At 55.5% G+C, this 23,653-nt stretch overlaps 1 protein-coding gene across 3 annotated transcripts; it reads right to left on the bottom strand.

Annotated features, from left to right (window-relative positions):
- Nucleotides 1–266: 266 nt before the first annotated feature.
- TWF2 (twinfilin actin binding protein 2) lies at nucleotides 267–23,609 on the bottom strand. 3 transcript variants are annotated; one of them, XM_039559142.1, is made up of 13 exons: nucleotides 23,502–23,569; nucleotides 17,014–17,464; nucleotides 14,101–14,178; nucleotides 10,111–10,289; nucleotides 8,724–8,819; nucleotides 7,868–7,972; nucleotides 6,660–6,674; nucleotides 3,955–4,134; nucleotides 3,451–3,507; nucleotides 2,624–2,749; nucleotides 2,380–2,530; nucleotides 1,855–1,976; nucleotides 267–1,688 (listed from the first exon to the last, which is right to left on the bottom strand). In XM_039559142.1, exons 2-13 carry the CDS (start codon nucleotides 17,123–17,125, stop codon nucleotides 1,521–1,523), a joined length of 1,389 nt encoding a protein of 462 aa, XP_039415076.1. In that variant the 5' UTR covers nucleotides 17,126–17,464; nucleotides 23,502–23,569; the 3' UTR covers nucleotides 267–1,520. The 3 variants fall into 3 exon arrangements, with proteins under 3 accessions (XP_039415076.1, XP_039415075.1, XP_010388283.1); XM_039559141.1 differs by lacking the exons at nucleotides 3,451–3,507; nucleotides 3,955–4,134; nucleotides 6,660–6,674; nucleotides 17,014–17,464 and having other exon boundaries at nucleotides 23,502–23,609; XM_010389981.4 differs by lacking the exons at nucleotides 3,451–3,507; nucleotides 3,955–4,134; nucleotides 6,660–6,674; nucleotides 23,502–23,569 and having other exon boundaries at nucleotides 17,014–17,463.
- Nucleotides 23,610–23,653: the final 44 nt, after the last annotated feature.

The raw sequence follows: 23,653 nt of genomic DNA on the forward strand, positions 1-23,653 counted from the left end.
ATGCTGCCTCCTGCAGCCAGCTCTAGCTCTGGGCATTGCTGGAGTGCAAAAATCTCTGCCAGGCATTAAACGGTTGTGCCAGACCCCTGGATTGCAGTGTGGATGTCCTTCAAGGTGGTGAGGGCTGGACTGAGCCAGGGCAGGCGGGCTGTGAGAGTTGCTGGCTCCTGGCTCACCATGTCCAAGCAATTTGCTTTGCAGCTCTGGAATCCACAGCTGCTAAATGCCCAAACACGGGGAACCCAGGGGGTCTCCAAAGAGCATCAGACTGTTTTAAAAATACTTTATTCTTTAGAAAATACAGCGTTCAGTACAGTGTGCTCTGCTCCCCCCAGCTTCAACCCCCTGACTCCGCCGAGGCCAAGGCAACATCGGCACGTTCACCGCCACAGCTGGACAGCAGAGGGCAGTTTCACTGACCCCTTTTCCATCCTCTCAGGGAGGCAGGTGGCTCTCGAGCCCTCGCTGGTACCCAGCAGCAAGGTGCTCTCCCTCCAAGCCCCCAGTGCAGCCCAAATCACAGTGCCAAGCTCAGACCATGGAGCTGACGATGGTCCTTGGTGGCTGGGGACATCCCCGGGGGCACACAGGGGCTGTCATGCTCCCCCACACAAGGATTTAGGGTAGCCCATGTGATTATTGAGACATGGGGCTGCCCCAGACCAGAGACCCAGCTGAGAACCTGGGGGGTAAGGTAATGGTGGGGGGCTGGGGAATGGGGAGTTGGGGACCAGGGCTCAGGAACCCCTCAGCTCCCATCCTGAACAGGGATAGGGCTGAGTCAGGGCTGTAACAGCTCTTTTTGAGGGGGAAAACCTTACTGGGGCAGTTCAAAAAGGGGATGCAAACATCACCCAAAGGCAGAGTGACCTTTCTCCAGGTCCAGGCTGAGCTCAGGACTCAGTGGGGAACTTCCACCTCCTGCTGCCTGGCTCTCCACAGGGAGAAACTCCCATCCCACAGGAAGCAAAGCCCACCCCACAGGGGGTCCTGCCCACACCCTGAAGGGGTGCGGGATCGCTCCAGGCCTGGGGCAGAGGGGCTGTGCACACCAAGAGCGGGACAGGGGAACAAAGTCTGGAGGCTGGGGGAGCAGGGGAAGAAACTTTTTCTCTTTTCAAACAGGATTCCCCAACGCTACCCCCTTCCCTTTGCATAGAGCAGCTTTCAGGTGAGCGTGTCCTTCAGTCACCCAGGGGACACCGAGAGCAGTGGCTGTGACCCTGAGGGGGACAGGAGCAAGGCTGGGGCCATGGCTCTGCTGCTCCCATCCTCCTCCTGCAGCCCCGGGGCTTGCACAAGGACACAGGAAAAGAAACACCAACAACCCTGAACCCTCCCCATCGCTCTGCCCCCAGGTGCAACAAGCCATCCAGATGTTTAAAAAAAAGGAATGAAATAGGAAAAAAAAGGAAAAAAAAAAAAAAGGCTGAGATGGAGGGAAAGATCCCCAGGTCAGCGGAGAGGAAGGCGGGAAGCGCCGCAGGGATGGTGTCCGTTCGCCGCCGGCCCTGCGGGATCTAACTGTCCTCGCCATTCTCGCCCGGCCCCTTGATCAGCCGCTTCTGTCCCCGCTTGCCCACGGGCCCCTTGGGCTTGGCGAAGGCCTGCTTGAAGGCGTGCTGCTTGGGGTGCACCTCCTCGTACAGGAACTCGGCCGTCAGCTCCGCTCCGTCGTCGATCTCGATCTGCGCCCAGCAACGGGGAACGGGGGCTCAGCGGCTCCCTTGGGATTTGACACCCACCTTTGGGCACCCAACTTCCCCCAAGCTCACCAGAGGGGCTGTACCAAGGCTGCAGCACAGTCCTTTGGCAATGCCCAGCTCCATCACCTCTGGGGGGGGTCACACTCACCTTCTTGGCTATCTCCAGGCAAAACTCCTGCTCCACAGTGTCCAGCAACCGGCTCTTGCAGCTGGAGTAGAGCATGCGCTCCTTGATGCTGCACTTGTACCCAGGCATGGAGTAGATAAAGACTGCAAGAAGAGAGCAGGGCTTGCCCAGGCCCATGGCCAGGGAGCACCAGCTGCATCCCACCCTGCTCCCGACTTTTCCAGCCCCAAGAATCCCAGATAACATCCAGCAACAGAGGGTGAGCCATGCCATCCATCACCGCTCCCAAGTCTCCCATGGTACTCCTGCAACACCAGAGGAAACCAAACTGCCCACACAAATCCTCTGTGGCAGCACCCAGAGACCTGCACTGCACATGGCACCCAAGGGCTTGCCAGCACCCACCACGGGAGGGAACTGACTCAAGGCTCCCTGATGCACCATCCCTATCCCCATCCCTGCTTGCTCCCCATGAGACCAGTGGTCCAGGGAAAACAGGGATTGGCACAGGCTTGAACCAGCCTTTCCCAGTGCCGAGGCTCTCACCAACAGACTCCAGGTAGTCTCCCTCATGTGAGTGCTTGTACAGGAAGAAGTGGTAGCGAGCAGAGTCCTGGGGGATCCTCTTGGGCAGGTCAGCGATCTCCGTGGGGCTCGTGTGCACCAGATCGATGGTCTCCCGCTCTAGATCCAGCTTCTGATGGACACAGGGGACAGAGAGCAGATGGGAGTGAGAGACAGCAGCAGGAGGTGGGGAGTGGGGCACACAGAAGCCATGTGAGGGACCTACCAGCTGGATGTAGTTGATTTTCTTCTGCTTGAGAGCCTGGATGGCTTGCTGGGCATCCAGCTGCAGGGGGAAGGCCAGGCCCTGCAGCGTCTGGTGCTTGCTCTCCACGCTGATCTCCGTCTTCACCTGGGGATGGAGACCACCTCGAGCGTCAGGACACAGTGGCAAAGGGTGGGGAAGGGAGAAACAGGAAATCCAGCTGGTTCTGCAGCTAAAGGCTTCTCATCCAAGGAGCTGTCTGTCTCCTGTCTCACAGGGACCACAGCATTAAACCACCGAGAGTCAGCCAGCCTCAGGATGGTGGTGCTTGTCACCATCCCACCTCTCCAGGACATCACCCAGCCCCAGCCATGCACCCCCACACCCCCTGCTTCACTCTCAGCAAAGACCAGCTTGAAACATTTCCCAGCGAGTCACTGGCAGGGATGCTGTGACCAACGCTGGCACGTGTCCTCACCGATCATCTCCAACTGCAACCTGTGGGGGACGGGAAGCCCTGAAATCACAGCACTCAGCTGGGCACCCCACCCTCCTCAGTGGGTTTAACTGCAGCAGACAGGCATTCCCTCCAGTGCTGGAGTTGGGGATTGGAGATCCACACCTCTGAAAGATCCCAGCTGCTCTTTTCCCCACAACCCCTACAAGGCAGAGGCCACCGGCTGTATCTCGAGCAAACCCCCTAGTCCAGGAGACTGAACCCCACTTCAAAGAGGGGAGAGAAAGAGATGGCAGAGACATCACATCGCTCCAGGTGCCTCCATCCAGCCGCAGCGGGGGTCCCTGATGGGACTGGGGGGAAGGGGCAGCACGCGGCGGGCACACCATACCTCCTCGGGGTCGGGGTACTCTACCAGCGATGGGCAGCAGCAACAGCCCCCCACCATCTGCCACAGAATACAGGGAGACGGTGTCACCCCGATGGCAGAGGAGCCCCTCCCACCTCAAGACCCCCTCCCAGGGAAACACTCCAGCAACACTATCCCAGGTGCTCTGCAACGAGCGTGGGTTCCTTTCCTTTGGGATCAGTTTTGGGATTTTGGATAGAGGCCAACCTTTACGGTTTTTTTACTTTCTTCACTTCCCTCCCCCTGACAGAGAAAAGGAAGAGAAGTCAAGGCATGCCAAGAGAAACACAAGAGTTGGAGCTGACATCTCAAAACCACTCGGCAGCACCAAAGTGGGTCTCGTTACAGGCTGCCCTTTGTTACAGCAGCCCCACGCAGCACCCACACTCTGGGGGGATGATGGAGCCAGATGCCCGGAGCAGAGCATGCATGAAAACACTGCCAGAAGAAGGAAAAACCGGGCATCAAGCGGGCAGAGCAGCCTACCATCTCAGTGCTCGAGTCTTGGGAACAGGAATCCTGCGAGCGTGGGGAGAGGAGACACACTGTCAATGGCACCCGGCGCAGGGACAGCAGGGTCTCGTGTGACAGGAGAAGGGGTTGGGGACACACAGATATGCCAGGAGGAGGGAGCTGTGCCACCTCTCTGCTGGAGGACAGGGGAGGCTGATCCCAGTGATGTGGGCAGGGAGAGCAGCAAAAAGCAACACAGGAGATGCCAGTGCTGGGGAGGAGCAGGAGGGAGAGCCTGGGCAGCCCCGAGCCCGGGCATGCAGGGTCTCCACCAACATCCCTGTGCAGAGCCCATCCCTGCCCCATCTCCTCCTGGCTCCCCAGCCAGGGTGGCCCCAACCCAGGGTCTGGAGGAGTTCCAGCACTCGCAGCAATAGCTTTTGGACTATCCTCCACCAAAGAGCATATACAGAAGGTGTGGGAGGAAAAATATGCCCAAGCTTCTATCCATGCTAAGCATCCTGGAGGATGAGCAGGGTGTTAATGTGCAGCTCTTGGGAAAGGGAAATATTGCTCAGGTGCACACAAAGTCCAGCTGACCTCCAGCTCTGCTGTCCTACCATCCCCCAGGGTGCCGAGGCACCAGCAAGGAACTGAGGGCAAGCACCCAGGGATTCAGGACACACACAGGATCACCTGGTCCCACCCTGTGGAGAGGTGCAGCACAAGGACATTACCACAGCCAACACCTCCAGAGCCCCAGCTTTCTCTCCCATAAAGGCAAGGAGACCAGCAGAGTTACGTAGAGACCTTAGCTCTGACACAAAGCACACTGAAGTCCAAAAACACCAAGAGATGGGAATTTGTCCCTTATACCTCTGTATTTTCTACTCCTTGCCTTTTCAAAAGCATTAAAAACCAGCTGTCTGAAACACTCCCCAGGGCACAGCCTGGGAGCAGTGCCTGGGACAGCTGAGCATGTGCTACATCCCAGCCTCCCAACCTTGCCAGCAGCAGGCTTCCCTGGGAGGTTATTTTATCTCCTTTTCTTTAGGTTAGGTTTTCTCCCCCTCTTTTTCCCTCCTGGCATGGTGCTGACCCTGCCTAAGGAGCATTTCTCTGTCTCACAGCAAAATCCTCATGGGAGGGTTCTGGGGAGGCCTCTGCTCTACCCACCAACACTGCGGGGCAGCTGTGAAGGACACCCCCACCTTTGGCTCCTCTCAGTTCTCCTGCTTCCTCCCCCAGCTCCAAGGCTGCCTTCCTCTTCCCCAAGGGCCCTCCAGTGGGATATGCCCAGCTCCCCCCTGCCCGTGTTTCTGAACCTGCAACGCTTCTACAAAGACTACCCAGTCGTGGGTGTTGAGCTCAATGCCAAATTCAAAGCTGTTTCTTAGCCCACGGTCTGCTGACAACTATCAGCTCAGTAAAGCTGGCATTTTCCAGCTATTAAAAAAATATATATACATAAAGCAGGTGGCAAATTTCGGTGAGCTCCCACCCAGCTATCAAAAAGGGGGTTGACTCACAACATCACCTCTGTCCATCCAATCCTCAAACCACAGGGAAAGCTTGCCTCATGCAGCCTAAAACCAAAAGGCTGGGCAGCTCCCTGGGGGATGTGCAAACCTGAGTCCTTCCTTGCTCAGTGGCAAAGGCTGTTCTGCTGGCCCTGAAGCTGCTGCCCTGCAGTTCTCACCTGTCCCTTTGGGCCATGTTGCTGCCCTTCTCTTCCCATCCCCTCTCTGCACTCATCTGGTGGCTGGGGAGGATCCCAGGCAGCTTCTGCCTGACCAGAAACACAGCCATGTGTGGGGTTGAAGGCTACAAATCTGTAGTAGATTCCAAGACAAATGGTGTCTTGGAAGGTTGTGAGTCAACAGCATGAGAGGGGAGGGGAGTGGGCCCCAGCAGCAGCTCCAGGCGAGGGGCACAGCAAAACACTTGTGGGACAGTGGCTTTTAAAGAAACCATGTCCCTTGTGTCACCTCTGAAACCCTAAGGGATTGGCTGAACACAGGGGGATGCACATGGTCCTGGACCTTGCAGGGGCCTGGGCAGACACACAGCAGTGCTGAGGTCAGGGCTTGCCCCAGGGCCGATTCCCAGGTCACTGCTGGCCCTCACCACTTGTTCCCATGCACTGGATCTGCTCCCCCAAACCCATCTGTCATGTGCAAGCACATTGCAGGCCCCCCCAGCCTGTGCAAGGGACCCTGCAAGCTGCAGGCAATGAACAAGGCTGGAGGCATCACTGTACTGAGCAGGGTGCCACAGGTTGTGAGCTGCTCCCACACACCCTCCTTGATCACAGCCCTCTGCTTTGTGGGGCTCCAGAAACTCTCTCAAAACTGCATTTAATGGAAGTCCTGAGATTTCCTACGCTGGGGAGGCCAGAACAGCACCAAGCACCCAAATCATAGCTCCCACTGCCTCCTGCTCCATGTCCAAGGCTGAGCAGCTGCAACACCAACACAGAGACCCCTTAGCACACCCAGCACTTGGCTGCTTCCCACCTTTAAATCCACAGGAAAAAATATATCCATCTTCATCTCTTTCTAAATGTCAGTGACTCTTCCCTCTGGCCTGGGCTGACACAGGGGACCATGTACCCTTAAAATAACCCCCAACAAACCAGACAGCAGCAGCACCTCCAGCCAGCTGCTGCATCTCACAAAGGCGAGGGTGGGAGGGAAGCAGAACGGGGCAGATCAACAAGTATCACAAGCACCACTTACCTGGGCCACACGACCCTGTAAGACACCCTAAAAGCCCCCCAAAACCACTTAATCCTGCAGCACTGGCCAGACAAGGTGATGGTGGCACAGATCACAGAATCAGCTGAGTCAAAAGGGACCCTCAAGGATCATCGAGTCCAGATGTCCCAAGGTGCCAAACAAGCCACAGAACCACCATCAGCACCTCTCTCTTCTCCAAGCATGGGCATCTCCTTGGATCCACCAGAACAAATTCTGCCCAGGCCCTCCAGGCTGGGAGCTGGGATAACTCCACTAAGACCCATCTGGTGGAGACCACCCCTTGGTGGCATCTCCCAAATGTCCCTCAACTTTTCCACCTGCAGACCTGCTTTGACAGGTAGAAACCTCCTGCCTCATCTGTGCCATTAATTAATGCCATGAGGCTGATTGGCTTCACATCTCCCACACATATCCTGATCCATCCATGAGCACCACAGCCTCAGCACAGGTGGAAAAGAGAGATGCTCCTCTAGAGAGGAAGGTGTTCCATGCATCTAAGGGAAATCCCCCCATCCCAAAAAAATACTGCTTCCAGGTGGTCTTCCCACACAGTGAGCCCACCCCCTTTTCTGCCTCAGTGTGTCACACCACCACAGAGGCTGGCATGAGTGCTGTGAAAGGCCACCAGGGAACAAGGGTGTCACAGCCTTGTGTGCCCCCAGCCCTACCCTGTGTCACTTCAACATCCTTTCCAGCACATAAGCCCCCAAATTTAGGCTAAGATCTGTATTTCTTGGGACAGCATCCCTCATATTTATAGCCATAAAGGAAGTGTATGGGAGAGGATGCTGCTGCACCCCAAAGATAAGCCTGAATTCTTCCTGCCTTCCATATCTTCAAACTCAGCTCTGGCTTTTGCTCCAATACCCACAGGTCAGAGACCTGCCTTCAGCCCCAAACCATCTTCTGACTGTCTGCAGAACGCAGTCCTGAGCTCATGTCCAAGCAAGGGGAAAAAAAGAGAATAGTGTAAATGTCCTAATTTGACTGTGAGGGTGCTCATCCACCTTGAGAAGTGCAGGAATAGTTTAAATGGCAGAGAGCGAAGTAAAAATGAGCTATCCCTTTCAGCTGAATGCTCACTCCCTGCGTTCTTCATCTCTTTGTGCCCAGAGGGTCTCAAGCTCCTCTCCCAGGGCTGCTGGACACCCACCTCTGCTGGACACCCACCTCTGCTGGACACCCACCTCGTTGATGCGGATCTGCTGGAGCTCCTGCTCAGCTGCGGTCAGCGGGGCCGGGGCAGAGCAGGAGGACACGTGCTTCTGGTAACCACTCAGGGACACGTCCTCCTGCAGACAGAGGCACAGGGCGAGTGTCACAGGTGGCCATCACTGCAGGGCTGGATGTACCCCCAGCCTTGAGGTCAGCCTGAGCAACCCAGTGAGTCTCGGGCACTCTCCTGACCAGGAGGATCAACCTCAAGGCTCTTGGATGCCTCCATGCAAATCCCACGCTCGGTTTGTCTGTTCTGACCACCCTGCCCCTCCCCAGTCACCCATGGCTGCGGCAGTGGGCTCCTCTGGCTGTTTCATGAAGCACACGAGCATGGAAGTAAGAGGGAAAGGCAGAGCCCATAGCCCAGGAGCAGCAGAGGAACCCTGGAGAAGAGCAAGAATGCTCCCTGGCTTCCACCAGCACCATCAGTCCCAGCAGGACTGATGTCCAGGAGGCCCTGGCTGTGCAGCTCCCTCTGCCCATGGAAGAGAAGGAGAAACCTCCATCCAAGGCAGGGATAACCCCGGCGTGGAGGTAGCTCTCGCTGCTGGAGTGACACTGCCACCACCTGGCACTTCTCCCACTCAGAGTAAAACTCCACATCTTACAGCCTTCCTCCCACCTCTTCCACGCTCTCTGTCACAGACCGCAGCCACGCAGGCAGGAGAAAGTGGCCACCCAGGGAGCAGTGTGGAGGACCAACACCCTGCTGTTCCTCCACCAAACACCAGCATCCCACATCCCACCACCCCCATGCTGAGCTCCAGGCAGGCTGCTGAAGCTCAGGGTCAGACCCAAAAGGCTGCCCAGGACCCACCACTGTACCTTCACTGTGCCAAACATCTCGTCCTTTATGTGCCCCCCGCCAAACTCCTTCTTCACAGTGGCTCTGGTGGCAGCGTACAGCATCTTCAGCCGGACCTGCCAGGACAGGGGTGGCAGTGCTGTCATGGGTGCTCAGTCTCACAGTCACCATCCCACCACAGGCTCTACACACCTCAGCCTCTCCTGGGAGCACCCACCTAGTTTCTAGCTCACTGATTTCTAATGGCAGCATCCCTAGGTAGGGAGCAGCTGGGAAAACCCACCAGCACTATTTCCGGGGCTGCAGCCTTGCCAAGTGCTGCCCACAATCCAACAGTTTATTCCATGCTTTGCTTCCAATCCCTGAGCTCCAGAGCACCATTTCCCACCCACACCTGGGTTAGAGGAGGCACAAATACCACCAGAGCCACTTAAAAGTGACTTTTGCCTTTGGCACTTCTATTGCATCATTCTGCAAAATGCAGGGAAAAGCTTTGGCAAGTGCTCCTGGGCACACTGTGCTCCTGCAGTGAGAGCCTCTGTGGTTTGTTGAAAGATATACATATTTAAAATAGATATTATTATACATCCATGTGCATATGTACATGTACACATGCACAAATATATACATGCATATAAAACTACATATGTATCACCTGTATACATATTTTTATATATGTGACCAGTGCATGTATTAACGTGGCAGTAAATCTATCTAGCCTATAGATCATACAAAATATATACCAAATATATATAGAATTATATATATATACACCTATACATACACACACATGTATGTACATATATATACACACATAAATATGTATATAGAAGACAAGCACACGGGTTAATACATCAGTAAATCTCAGGCCTGTTACAGTGACATGCTCAACAGGATGGCATTTTCCAAGCTGTGCCACTGACATCCTCTAAACCTGCTTCCCATCCAGCCAGCCCTTTTGTGCCCACTCTCCAACAGCTGATTTAGGAGCCAGGCCTGGAGAAGGGCTGGCAGCCACTCTGCATCAGCCTCAAGCAGAGCAGGGCCAGGCTGGAGCCAAATCAGTCAGTGCCAGCTCTTCTTCCAAGCAATGGTCAGAGCCATGGTGGGATGTCTCCATCCTGGTCCCATGGTCCACACCATTCCCCGCTCTACATCCCAGCCCCCCCACCTCCTCACTGCAGCACTGCAAAGAGGACAGAGACATAGTCCCAGTGTATCTCTCTGTGTCTTAAAATTCCCCATCCCCACAGCAGTCTCCATTTCTCAACCCAGGCACAGTGACCGAGGCTCACACCGAGGGTGTGAATGCTGCTGCCCAGCCCCAGAGCGAAGTCCCCTTGGCCAGTACCTCCTCCCCCCTGCATGTCCCTGTGCCCAGGCTGGGTGCCAGGGGCAGGAGCTCACCGGGGAGCTGTCAGGGGACCAGGAGATGAAGAGCCACTCGTAGCCCTGGGCGTTCTGGCTGTCCAGGCGGTACAGGACGTAGCAGGGCTGCTGCTCGTCCAGCAAGGGCAGCACCAAGGCGTCGTAGTCGGCGTCCCAGCGCCGGGACAGCTCTTTGTGGGCTCCCAGCACGAGCTGCTCTGCAAGGAGAAGACAGGAAAGGTGGGGTTAGACGAAGGCAAGGCTCACCTTGCAGGACCAGGTGGCAGCTCACTAAGGGTTCACTGCAGCTCCAGCACCAACAACGATGCTGTATTGCAGAAGAACAAATTATGACCTCGAATCACATGCAGGAGTGTACACCCCCAGGGATGGCCCCCCAGGAGAGGCTGTGGGGCTGTGGCTGCTGTGGAGGGCTGGTTTTCTGCCAGCCTCCTGTTAACCATCTCCTCCCCTCCTGTGTTCCTCACCAGCAAGGTCTCCTCCCTCGTGACCACCCAAGGCCTCCTTCCACTCTGCTCCCTCCAGCTCTGCAGTCCCCAACCATCCCTCTTTGCTCACAGGGGAACACAAGACCTCCTCCATCCCACCTGGACAAGCTCTAGGGGCACTAGAACACCTCACCAGGGACATGAACAACCACCAACATTTTGGGTGCTGAGAAAGTAATGGTCTCAGCAAAATCCAGGATGATGAGCCAAAGCTGCTCTCACTGGGTTCCCTGTAACCTCACAGGGGTCAAAATCAGAGCTGATACCCAGAGCCTGTGTCTGTGGGCACCAGAGATGTCCCACAGTCCCCAGCCTGGAGGAGGACCATGCTGCCAGGAGAGCTGCAGCCTCTGGAAGCAACCTGTGTATTTCACACACATCTCAAGGTATTATTTTCAGCTGCTACACAAGGGGCAGTGGGACTGGGAGCCCTGTGAGCTGGGCACTGCTCAGCTGGGATTTAAACACTGGTGCAGGCATCCTACAGACATGAATCCACACCCTGGCAAAGGGTCATGCCAAGCTTTGGGATGGCTGGGTGGAAAAGTGGTGGTGCTGGCAATACCAGCATAGGTTGCTGGAAAACAGCCTGTATTTTTATTCTATTTGTAGATGCAGAAAGGTCTGGGGGGAGAATACGGGACTCACAACAAGATGTAGGAAAATCTGGAGGTGCCAAAGCAAAAGGTGCTGGGGCCTTGGACAATTGGCACTTGAGGGCATGCTTGGCCTGGCACGTGCCCTGCCAGGACCTCTGCCCACAGCCCTGCTGCCCACTGGGAGCCAGAGAGCCCCTTGGCTGGAGCACAGCTCTCTCCCTCCCAACCCATTCATGTCAGCAGCTCCAAATCCCAAGGCAGGAAAGCTTTTAAAGAAAACAGTTGAGGAATGAAGGGTTTGGGAGGAATTGCTCTCACCCCTTGTTCTGACCCAGGCAGGACATTCCCTGTGACAGCAGCGTAGCCCTCCCCTGCCCAGCGCTGCCCTGGCATCTGCCACCACTACTGAATCCAGTCATTTGTGCACGGGTGGCACAAGTTGCTGGTTCAGTAACAAGGACAGCAGAGAACAAGGTGCTGGAAATACTTTACCTTTGGCAAAACTACCTGTTTCGAGAAAGAGAAGCTAAAGACCTCAATGTACCCCTAAAACAAACACAAAGCCCTGTGAATGGATTTGTGCATCACAAAGGCCTGAGATCCTGAAGAAACTGCAGGAATTTCGAAGGGCCAACCCCACTGGCATCTCGAGGGCATCTCTGTCTGCAAAACAAACCAACACCTCTCAAACAAAGCCATCAGTGCTGAGTCACCCCAGGCTATTCCCGGGCTGTGACTCAGCCGGACCCCAGCCGTGCTGCCAGGAGCTGGCAGCCTTCAACTTTCCCCTGAGCTCTTTGCAGGTCTGTTCAATCCATTCAGGGACAAATTTTCTTCCTTGGGAAGCGTCAAAAAAGGGAAACTCAGAGCAGACGCCCTTCAGCAGAGTTATACAGCACTGGCTATATCAGGCTCTGTTTGTACCAGGAGCTGCTGCTGGAAAAGCAGAGCTGGGAGTGTTTCTGGCCCTCGAGGTGCCCCCAGCACTCCCTGCCTTGCTCTGAAATGCCTCTGCAAGGCAGCCCTGCTGCAGCTCTCTGGTGGGTGCCAATCTGCAAAACTCAGTGCACAGCATCACCTGTGAGTAAAGAAATGCATCCAAGAGGGAAGTCCACAAAGCCAATCTTGCCCCAAATCCTGCTGACAGTGAGGAACAGAGCATCATCTAAAAGCACACTGGACCACAAGCCGCTCTCGTGCCAGGAAACTGCTGCTGAGCCTTGGGGCACATCCTGCTCCCCTCCTCCCTCCAATCTCAGCTCTTCCCAGTAGCTCTCCAAAGGCAAAATGATCTCAAATTGCTCCCAAAGTGTCGCTCAGTCACAACGGTGGTTTTGGGGATGCCTGGACACAGAGCATCTGCCATAAAGCTCCTTGTACCACCTTCCTCTCCTTTTACTCGCTGTCACCTGCTCCAAAATGCCCCAAGACAATTTCCCCATAGGGCACAAGGTGCTGCAAGCCATCCAGCAGAGAGGGAGGCTCCTGTTCCACATCCCCTGTTCAGGCAGGGCAGCTGGCATGTCCTCCCCAGCCAGCTCTGGACACCTCCCTTCCAGGGCGAGCATCCTTCTGTCTGGCTGTGACATCTGCCTGGCCACTCATTATTGCCCAAAGGTCCTTCTCTGCTGGGTACCAGCAGGCTGATGTCCCCTGTGTGACAGAAAAGTGGTGGCCCTGCTGCTGACGACACATTGGACAGATAAATAAATCCCATTCAGCCAGAGCAGAGATGGCAGGAAATGTTTTCCACTGGGGATAAAAAGTCTCCCTCGCTGGCATCAGCAGGCACAACCCAAAACCAGTGGCACAAGCCCTAAGCATCCCAAGTCCAGGCTTAGGGACATGCACAACTGATCCTAACACAAACCTACAAACCTGATTCCCACTTTTTAACAGCAAAAGAAGCTGCCAGCACAAAATTGTTGTCAAAGACACTCCAAAGAAACAATGTGGATGTTTCATCCCCCAACAATGGGGACCTTGCCAAGGACAAAGCCAACATTGCTGGGCCCTGCTGCAGCTCCACTGATGTGTCCCATGTATTTCAAGCCACACTGCTCTTCTGAGCAGGATGTCATGGCCTCTCCAAAAGTCAGGTGGGTTCCTTATGACCACATCCACCTCAGTGTTTGCACTGGTGGCCCACCCAAGGGAGGTGGTGACAGCAGCTTGGCAGGGCAGTAATATCCCCACTGCCGTGAGAAACAAGTCATTCATATGCAATTGTATGAGGCCGAGGTGATGGAAAACCTACACCAGGGCAGCTCCCCGCCTGCTGGGACCTTCAATCAGTGCTGTGCTCTGCTCACTTGCTTGGCAGATGCAGAGGCCAACCAAAGGCACTGCTCCATGGGACAAACACGGGCAAGGTTGGTGCCAGCCTGTATCCTGGGCTAGGGGCAGCCCCACGGGATGGGATGGGTCTCAGAGTGTGGCATTCCTCACAGGATGCCACTGCGGCCCTGTGCTGGGCCCTGAGCCACAGAGCACCCCCCTGTCCTGAGCATCTCTTTGCCAGGTGTGGGATGACACATCCAAGGAAGAAGATGCTTGGGCATCACCCCCAACAAAGGTCCCAGGGTCCCTGCAGTAGCCTGTCACAGGGATCCCATAATAAAATATCACACAGCAGCAGCAAAAGCCCCCACAGAGCACCGATCCCACGCTGGTATTGCTCTGCTGGCAAAGTCACTGCTACCCACTGGAGCTGCCCTGGGGCTCCAAGAGCTGCTCACCAGCACACCCAAATTTTGGGCTTGTATTTCAAGTCTGGGTTGCCACATGCCCAGAAGCCCCAACAGCATTTTCCTTGAGGTTTCCAAAAACACAAGCTGGCACTGCAGTGGTGAAAAAGAAAGGAGGAGAGGAAACAGAGAATAGACAGAGTGTAAATCAAAGCACTTAAAAATGGGACTTACCGTCCTCAATGATGACCTTGATGAGCCGAACTGAACCATTTCGGGCTTTGGCAAAAAAGTCCCTTAATTCTGTGGTGGCTGAAAGAACCAAAAACATCGTGATCAGATTTAGCAATCAAAGCAGGTGCTGGGTTGCTCAGTGACTGACCAGAAAGGGGACCAATTTGGCAGGATAGAAATTTAGAATTTAAAAAAAAAAAAAAAATTAAATCTCTGGTGCCAAAAAAAAAAGATAATAAAAAATAACAATAATACAAAACCCGAAAAGCTGGGAGAGAAGTGCTGTGTCTCCCTGAGGCATCAGAGTTAAATAGCAGCTGGGAGCACATGTGATCCAGAGAACATGATACTTGGCCTGGGTGAACATAATCTCCCAAATTTAGATGATGGCTTGGCCAGTGCAGGCAGGGAGAGCTCAAGTGACAAGCTGATTTGCTTTACAGAGCGGCAGGGTTGGCACAGCCGGGGTGGCTGGAAGATGTCCTGACAGGCTGTGATGTCCTGGGCTTGTGACACACGGCGGGACGCTGCTCCGGAGCAGCTGGGAACCAGCACAACTCCAAACTGGAGATGCTGGTTTGAAGCTGAGCCCGTGGGGAAGGGAAAGGCAACAGCCCCAGGGTTTTGCTCCAGAGCCAGCAGGGCTTAGATTGCAGAAGGCTTTTGGGAAGTGTTTTGGGGAGTGTTTATCGCCACCCTGTTCCCTGAGCACTTCAGCATCCTACCAGGAGGCAACTGGAGGCACTGGATGTTGAAGGAGCAGCCCACAGCCAGCACTGGAGGCTTCATCTGCCCACCCTGGAAGCATCACTGGCACAGAGCTCCCTGTCCCACCCACAACATGCTCCGTGCAAAGGCAAAGCCCAGGAAAAGGGGCTCGGAGGGGCCGACCCCCCTGACAAGGATCAACTCCCTGCTTGGCTCCCCCTAAAGCCCCCTTGGTTACACACATGAGCCCTTTCCTGGATGCGGCCGTGCGGCAAAGGAGGCCCTGTGAGCTCAAAGCTGTTGTGCTTGTTAAAAATACTCAAGAAACTGGTGTTGCAAAGATCAGAGACCTGGGCAGATGCCCCTCAGCCCACACCAGGATCCATGCTAGGAATCTCCATCAGCAGCCCCCCCATTCCTGGTGCTTTGCTGTGCCAGAACAGCCAGCAGCAGGAAAGAACCTGGAGCCCGAGAGCATCCACAGCTAAGGCACTTGGCAAAGGAAGGCATCCCTACAAGGGCTGTATCCATTCCCTGCAGACCCTCCAGCGCTGGGTGCCACCCTCGGCACAGTCCCAGGAAGAGCGTGGATGCCACCTGGCACCTGTCCAAGGGACATGGGCGGCCACTGACTGTCACTCAGCGGTGCCCTCAGTCCCCTGGAGGCACACCCTGGGCCGGGGCATGGCCGCAGCTCCCCCAGCCCCAAGGGAGAAGGAATCCCTGGGGAGCTCCCAGGGAACTCCTGCCTGTCCCCCACAAGTGACATCTCTGCGATGCATCTGCTCCACCAGCTCAAAGTGTGCCCTGATCAGAGGTCTGGGTGGCTTCCCCTCCCACGGAGAGAAGAGGCACACACGAGGAAGAGCTCCCAAGGCTGGCTCCCTGCAGGCAGCAACTCCCATACAAACCCAAAGATGCCATCCCGACAGGACCCTGTAGGAATGGGCACACAGACACCCCAGCAAAGGCGCATCACTCCTTAATGGCATTTTAGGGGACACAACAGAAGGTTTGCTGGTGTAACCCCATCACAAGCATGCTCCCTCCATCAGCATCAAGGCATGTAGCTCTCCCAGTTCCCAAAGCAGACCTTCACCCTCTCCCAGTGCCAGCCGGGAGCTTACCCTGCTCCTGCTGTGCCCAGCCAAGGATATTCCGATATTTTTAGCCCCTTTCCCCGCTGAGAGCGGCTGTTTCCTTCCGGCAGCATCTGTGGTTATTGCACACACACAAGGCGGGAAGAGCAAGAGAGAAAGAGACACTGATACACCCAGGAAACCTCGTGCAGGAGACAAAAGCTCCTAACAAGCATGAAGTTTCACCAATTCCTATTACACTGCAAAACTGGGAGAGAATAACATGGTTCTTGGATGTTTCTATAGCATCAGCTTCAGGGAAGAAATAGGAAAGCTCTGCAGCACTAACCAGCTTACAAATCCCTCCAGTCCAACCCCATCCTTCCCAGAACCCAAGGGCAGGCAGGGGGTCTGGAAAATCAGGAGTCTGGGCAAATGCAACCCTGTAGCCCACTTGGAAGTGCGAGGAGTGCCCTGAAGAACTGGATCAACAGCCGGTAGTTGAGTGGTTGACAAGTGACAGCCAAGCACTGGGATCTGTGTAGGTACCGAGGGGTTGAAGGGGATGAGGAAAAGCCTGGATGCTGCTGGAGAAGCCGAGCACACCACAGGAAATACCACAAGGTCTGCCAAGGAGGGAGACTATTTCCAGAGAAGACAGCAGCAAAGCTTTCAAAAAAACCTCAGAGGGGGCTTGCAAGATTTAATTCTGCTGAAATATATATATATTTTTTAAAGCAATTTTCATTTAAATAAAAACACCAGAGTGTCTTCAACGTCCTCTTCTGCTCTCACAACGCAGAGCCAAGAGCCAGTGAGGAGGGAGAGGAATAAACCAGGGAAGGTTTGAGCACGAGCTCAGCAACTGCTTCATTACTGCATGATTACGACTTAATTGGCACAACAGACTTGACGAGATGGCTCGCGTGCCTGAAATATTAATGGAGAAGTCCACAGTCAGCTCTGGAAGAAAAGCCAGAGGAGACCTCACCCTGGAGATGGCACCTCATGGCATCCCCTGCCAGGGAGTCTCCAGGACATAACTCAAGGGCTGAAAAACCCATGTGTGGGGAAACCATAAAAACCAAGGGAAAGGGAGGAGCAACAGACCCACACTTCAACTCACCCTCTAGACATGGGTTCCTGGAAAATCCTGGAACAAATAATCCAGAAACAAATCCAAGCTGGGCTACAGCCAGTGTGGATCTACTGAGGCCAAGATACATGAGATCCCTCATGCTTCCTCCAGCAGAGCCACAGACCTGTGGGCTTCAGGGGTCTCAGCTCAGCTTCTAAGTGTCTCCAAGTGTCAAAAGCCAGCTTGGGAACCTGGTGGTGGTGAACCTCCATGGCATGGACACAAAACTACGTGGATAACTCACTCAGGGAGGTACCAGAGGTGGGCTCAAGCAAGGTGTCCTGGGCACCTGTGGTGGGTCCAGGTTTATCCACATTTCCATGAACACTTCTGGCAGCTGCAGTAGTGCTTCCTGCAGCTGTAAGGTGGGAAGCTAGAGGAGATGCAAGTGTGCACCAGAGAAAAATTCACCGTTCTCTCAGGAGACTGGAGAAATGGGCTGAGAAAAAAAGAAATAGGATGAAACTCAATAGGAAGCAAAGTACCATAACTGGGGATAGGACCAGACACAGGGCAGGGTCCAGCAGCTCCAGAGAAGAGAGGTGGGTCACAAGCCAAGTCCAGGTTAGTCACTTCACGTTGCTGCAGGCAAAGTCATTTGTGAAGGCACGAACAAGAGCATGACCACGTTATCTGGTGCTGACAAGGCTGCAGGCACAGCACGAACAGCACACCCAGCCTCAGCATCGTGCAAGAAGCAAGGCACAGCACAGACAGCACCTGTGCCAGAGGGCACGATGTGCAGGAGCCCAAAGGAACCGCAGCTGGTCGGCCCAGGGAAGAGGAGAAAAATTATGAACAGCTTGTACTGGTTTTGCAGCCAGAAACATCAAGACCCACCTTGGTGTTTGGGAAATCTCATTATGAGGGTGACCAAACCCTGGGAAGAACACCATGTCTCTATCCCTGCCCTGAAAAATGGATGCTGCTGCTCGGAATGTTGCTGCTTTGAGGCAGCAGGAGCTCAGTGGCATCTGAGGAACCTTCTGGCCTTTCTACAAGGCAGCCTTGCTGTCGACCCTCCTGGCAGACCTGGTGGGCACACACACCCCCCCACGCCTCCTCAGCCCAGAATCACCTTCAGCCACCGAGTCGTGCAGCACCTCCCTCTCCCACTTGTTTGTAGGCTGCAGATGAGTTGTCCCCCATTCACGAGCCACCTGCACTTAGCAGCCTGATAACAGCATGTCCCAGGCCCCCTTGCCCCACATAACCTTCCAGCCCAGTGGCACCTGCCACCCATTTGGGATGGAGGGCTGAGCACAGCCAGCTGATGGCACTGGGGCACCCAGGCTGGGCAGCTCACAGTGCGGCAGGGAGGTGATGGTTGCCCAGCAGTGGCCTTCAGATGGCCCTGACCCTGCAGGCAAACTGCCAGAGGAGAACTGGAGCTGGTCGGGGGAGGGCAGGACGCTGCCTCCCCTCTGGCAGCACTGAGCAGGCACAGACCAAAGCCTGAAGCCCTCAGCTCAGGGCAGCCAGATCTTTGCACCTACTGATAGACGTGCTGCTTGTAGCCAGAACAGGCACTGCCCTGTGCTGGGATGTGCCCGTTTGGGTCAGTCCCCAGGAGATTTCAGTGCCGGGCTCGAAGCATCGCGCTTGTCTTAAGCTGCTGAACGATGCTGCTTGCAGGTACCACCGCTGTTCCCAAACTGAGCCTTTTTCTGCTGTTTACAGCCCCAATTAGCTTGCAAGGAGCCCGGAGGGGGAGAGAGGCAGCGATGACAGCCGTAGCCACAGCAACGGCCACTCTCTCCCTGGGGATGCCCGGGTGCCAGCGGAGGCGCCTGTGCAATCCCCGGGAAGCACCGCGGGGACGGGGATGGAGGCGACAGCCACAGCGTCACCCCCCCATGTCCCCTCCTCCAACCTCTCGCCCACCTGTTGGGGCAGCAACAGGTTCTTGCGTGTTTGACCCTTCCCAATCGCCCCCACACAGTGCCCAGCTCCCGGATCAATAATAAATGCTCCCTGAAACAGATGCCTCTCTCAATACATCGAGTCACCTTGCCCTCCCGACGGGAAACCCGAGCCTCCGGCCATCAATCTTTCATTCCCTGGACGTACTCTTCAACTCGATTCGACTGCAAGTGGCTGCTTCCCTTTCACTGTCCGGGGCACAGCGTGCCTGGGATGCAACGGGGAAACTCAGCCAAAAATCCGGCCACAAACCCAGGCAAAACTTGTCCAAGTTCCAGGGATGATGCTTGGCCAGACAGAAGTCAAGATGCTGATGAATAAAACATGGTTATACCTGCATTACCCACACTTTCCCTGCCCAGACAGCTCTGCCCTGCTCCTGATCTGGGCATCCAAGAAAGGACATAACTGCAACAGGCACAAAATAGCTTTTGCTGCTGCTAAAATTCCTTCCTTTTAGCCTATCCCAGTGTAACTCCTTTACACAGTGCCTGCTCAACACACTTGCTGCAGAGAGCTTTTCTGCTGATGGACACGGATGGCCAGTTTAAGCAGTAAGAGGATTTTATTTCTCACCATGGAAAAAATAAATATGTCCTTGCAGGGAACCTTTTCTGAGGAAAAAAGCTACAGATGTCAGAAGAAAATAGAAAGAAGGGAGCGGGGTGGGGGGAGGGAAGGGGAGCAAGAGAGGAGACAAGCAAAGCTTTTCTCCCAATTTTCTGTGGGGCTAGACTGTATTCCTGCAGGATTTCACATGGACAGCTCCTGGTCCTTAGTGCAAGTCCTGCCCAGAGACTTTCAGCCACCTGCCTGACATCAGACATTTGCTTCTGAATACCTGATTTGCCACGTGTGCCCGGGACCTGTCTTGTCTGCACTTGGTCACCTTGGATTGGAGTTATTTGTCCCTTCCCTCGCTCCAGGGCAGGCAGCACTCACCCTGCAGGCAGCATCAGCTGGATCCTGGGGCAAAGTGGTGGTGCAGCACACATGGTCCTTCCTTGCCTGCAGAAGCTGCTGGCTGCTGTTCCTTTTCTGTGCCCAGTAAGGCCACCAGCAGAGCACTGGTTCGTGCATTGGAGGGAGCAGGCACCCAGGGACACACCCTGGCCATGATCTCAATGCATTTCGTCTCTCACTGCGCACCTTCCAAAGGACTTCCTGTATCCCACCACTTTAGGTGCTTGACTTCAAGGGGTTTGACATCTCAGGGCATTTATCTGGTGTTCCACCCATGCTGCCCCTCTGGCCATCCTGACCTGCCATCCACTTGGATATGGGCCATTCCCTGAAGTGGGCATCAACGTCCAAGGTTGCACCAGAAAAGAGCCTGGGTCTGGCTCCTCAAAAATATCCTTGCAGCAGCCCTGTGCCCTCTGTTCCCCATGAATAACAGGGGCCATGGACCAGCCATCCCTTCTCCTTCTCCTCCTTCACTGATGGTACCTTGTGACACGTCCCTGGTTAGGGGGTGCCTCCAGCATTCCAAAGCTGCCTCCAAATTTGTGCATCTAGGCGCCTCAGGAGCCAGTGCTGCCTGCCAGCACAGCCAGAGCAGAGGGGCTGAGGATGTGGTGGATGGGCACAGAAGGTCCTTCTTTCTTCTCACTGAAGAGCTGGGAAGCCACCTGCTTTCCAAGAAGACTTTTGCAGACCCAGCAGCTCCTGGGTCCCACCTCTCTGCTCTTTTTTTATCCATCTGACAGCATGCCTGCCCATGTGCATCATGGTTATGCTTCTCCTGAAGCAAACATCCATTCCTACCAGATGCTCTCCCAAAGCAAGATCCAGACCTGGGGCAAAGTGGCAGTTCAGCTGTGGATGGGAGCAAAGGTCCTCCCCCATCCCCAGATCTTGCCACCTCCCCGAGAAAGAGCAGGTACCAAGTTCTATTTTTGGGTTGAAAAAGAATACCTTCTAAGAGACTTTTTCTCTCTACCCAGTGGTCTTGAAAGAGATCCCAGAAGCAACTGAAAGCAGATGACCTCCCATCAGCATCAAAGCCCTGGTTCAGCATCGCATTCCCAAGGTTCTAAGCTCAGGCAGCAAATGCTGTTCCAATCTAATGCCACTCAGAGCAAAACAGGGACTGCAAAAACATTACACTCCCAGCTGTAGCTAAAAAGCAGGTTTCCAGCCCCATAAAGCCCACAGCACCCTTTGATAGCTTCCAACCGCCTCCCCAGCCTGGCAGTCTCCATGGCAGCCTGGTTTTCTCGCCAGCACCTTCAAGAGAGCTGCCTGGGATACCCAAAAAAATAATAATTAGCCTCTTGCCCCTGCATGAAAGGCTCCAGTCTGATTGCACTCCCTGAACCTGCAGCTCTCATTGCCATTTCTTCCCCTCCACCAAAGCTGGGATGACGTGGGAGTGTCACAGCAGGGGCTGCTCCGGGGGTTCCCCACCACCACGTCACCCTGCTCTCACACAGACCTAGCAGAGTGTCAAGCAAAATCCCTCGCCAGCTTGTCTGCAACCTCCCCTAAGCCAGCCACGGAATCTGATCATAATTCCCCCGGGAGCAGATGTCTTCCTGAAAATACAGGAGAAATGGGAATGAAAAAACCAGAAAACACTGGGTGCTCACAAAGGCCCCAGAAACCAGGAAGAGGTGGAAAATCCCTCCTCCTCAGCAAACAACAGACCTCAGCGCCTCAGCAGAGGCGACGAAAGTAGCAGTGGGATTACTGTTCCTCATTCGATATGGAATCTGCTCTTTGCTGAGCAAACAGAATAATGCGATCACTGTGACGGGGTGGGGCAGACTGAAATATCCCAAACCCATCTCGGGGGAGTTCCCTTAAAGCCTGGAGCACCCCAGTTGTGCCTCGCAGGTGTTAGAAGGGCAGATTTGCCTTCAGAGAGGAAACAGCAGCTTCCCGGAAGAGAGACGGCGCAACAGGGCACGGAGAGAGAGCCCAGAGGTGTCTAAGATGCTGCAGCAGCAAGAGCACCCAACAAAAGCTGTTTTCCATGAGCACAGGGAGGTTTTTTACACCACCCCCAGCTCAGGGATCTGCTGCCAGGGCAGAGTCATGAGGTCCATCCCCACTCTGCACCACCGCAGCTCGCTGGGGGAAGCCGAGTCCCTTCCCCTTTCCCGCTGACAGGGCACGTCACGTCCTACGGCCACCAGTGCCCCACGGTGACTCCCAGCACTGGCCACAGTTTGCCAAGCAGTGGGCAACCAAGGTCAGCGAAGGTCAGTGCTCTCAGAGAGAGCCGAGCTGGCTCATCTCCCTCCCCACCAGCCACAGGGTGCCAGGAAGGACAGCACCAGCAGCACAGGAGCAGCTGGGCATGGCCAGTGAGCAACAGGCAGCAGCCTCCTGGGGCACACAGTGCAACAGGCCCTGCCTGCCCAAACCCCACAGGCAGCTCTGCAGGTGCTGGGGTGGGTGCTGGGGTCCATCCTGCTGATTTTTAACTTTTTAAATTATTGTTATATTTTTACAAAACAAGGAAGATTTAATTAGAGCCTGAACTTCAGGATCTCAGCTTAAGCCAGGAGCAATAAACCTGAACCCAAAAGCCATCAACCACCAGCTCTCCTGAGCAAAAGCACGAGAAACATCTAAGCATTATTGCTGGCCACTTCTCAGCTATAGCCCCTCCAGAAGCAACTGGAGGGGAAGGATGTTCTCGACCATGCTCAAGGAACAAGGATGCTCATGCCATGAAGGACCAGCAGGCACAAATTCCCACCCTGGCACAAAGGTGCTAACCAGAGGGAGCTGATGTCCCAGCTCCCCTCCCGGGACACGCTGCGGGGCTGCATTCACACTCGACCGCACAAAGCAGGGCTCCAGGGGCAGCTACTCTCACATCCCTGCTCGCATATTGATTCGGTTACATAAATTATGCAGCACCTCTACTCCTGATTAATATTGCTAATTGAGCTGGCAAGGCGGGGGGCAGGAGGGAAATACCGTGAGGACACACAGTTAGTCATGCACCAAGCACACTCAGAAATGCAAAAGCCATCGTGTCGGGGTGCTGGCTGGGTCCTGCGGGGAGCGGGCGGAGAAATCGGGAAGCAGGAATTTCCTCGGGCTCTCCGCAGCTCCCCTGGGCTGGGGGGCAGCTGGGGGCGAGCATCCCGTAGGCAAGGGAGCGGTGGCCGGGGCTGCGGCCAGGCAGATGTGCGTGACACATCTGTCCGAGCACGTCGCGGCGGGTGTTGAGCATCAGCCCAGACAAAGGATGCGGGAGAGCCCCGCACCGGCGGCACCCGGGGCCAGACCCCCTCCCGCACCTCCTCCCGGCACCCAAACGCTCCGAGCCTGACTCAGTGTCCCCCTCCCCCGCTACTCGCAGGAAACCTGCCGGCTCTTTCGGGAAGCTTCATCCTATCGCCCCCATCGCCGCCGCTGTCGCGACACCGCCCGCAGCCCGCCGCGGCGGGGCCGGGGATGCGCGGGGCGCGGCCCCGGGGGTGCCGATGGCGGGGGGCGCAGCGGGGCAGCCCAGCCCGGGGCGGGGGCCGAGCACGGGGGGCAGCCCTCGGGATGGGGCGGGGGGACACGAGCGCTCGGCGGGCGCCGCTCACCGTGGATGCCGGTCTGGTGAGTCATGGCTCCGCTCGGCTCCGCTCGGCTCCGCTCCGCTCCGCCGCGTCCCGGGCAGGAAACGGCTGGGCAGGCAGCACCGCCCGTTCCGGAGCGCGGGGCCGCTCCGCTCCGCGCCGCCCCGGGGCGGGAC

The sequence above is a fragment of the Corvus cornix genome, chromosome 12, assembly GCF_000738735.6.
Source record: "Corvus cornix cornix isolate S_Up_H32 chromosome 12, ASM73873v5, whole genome shotgun sequence".
Taxonomy (NCBI): Eukaryota; Metazoa; Chordata; class Aves; order Passeriformes; family Corvidae; genus Corvus; species Corvus cornix.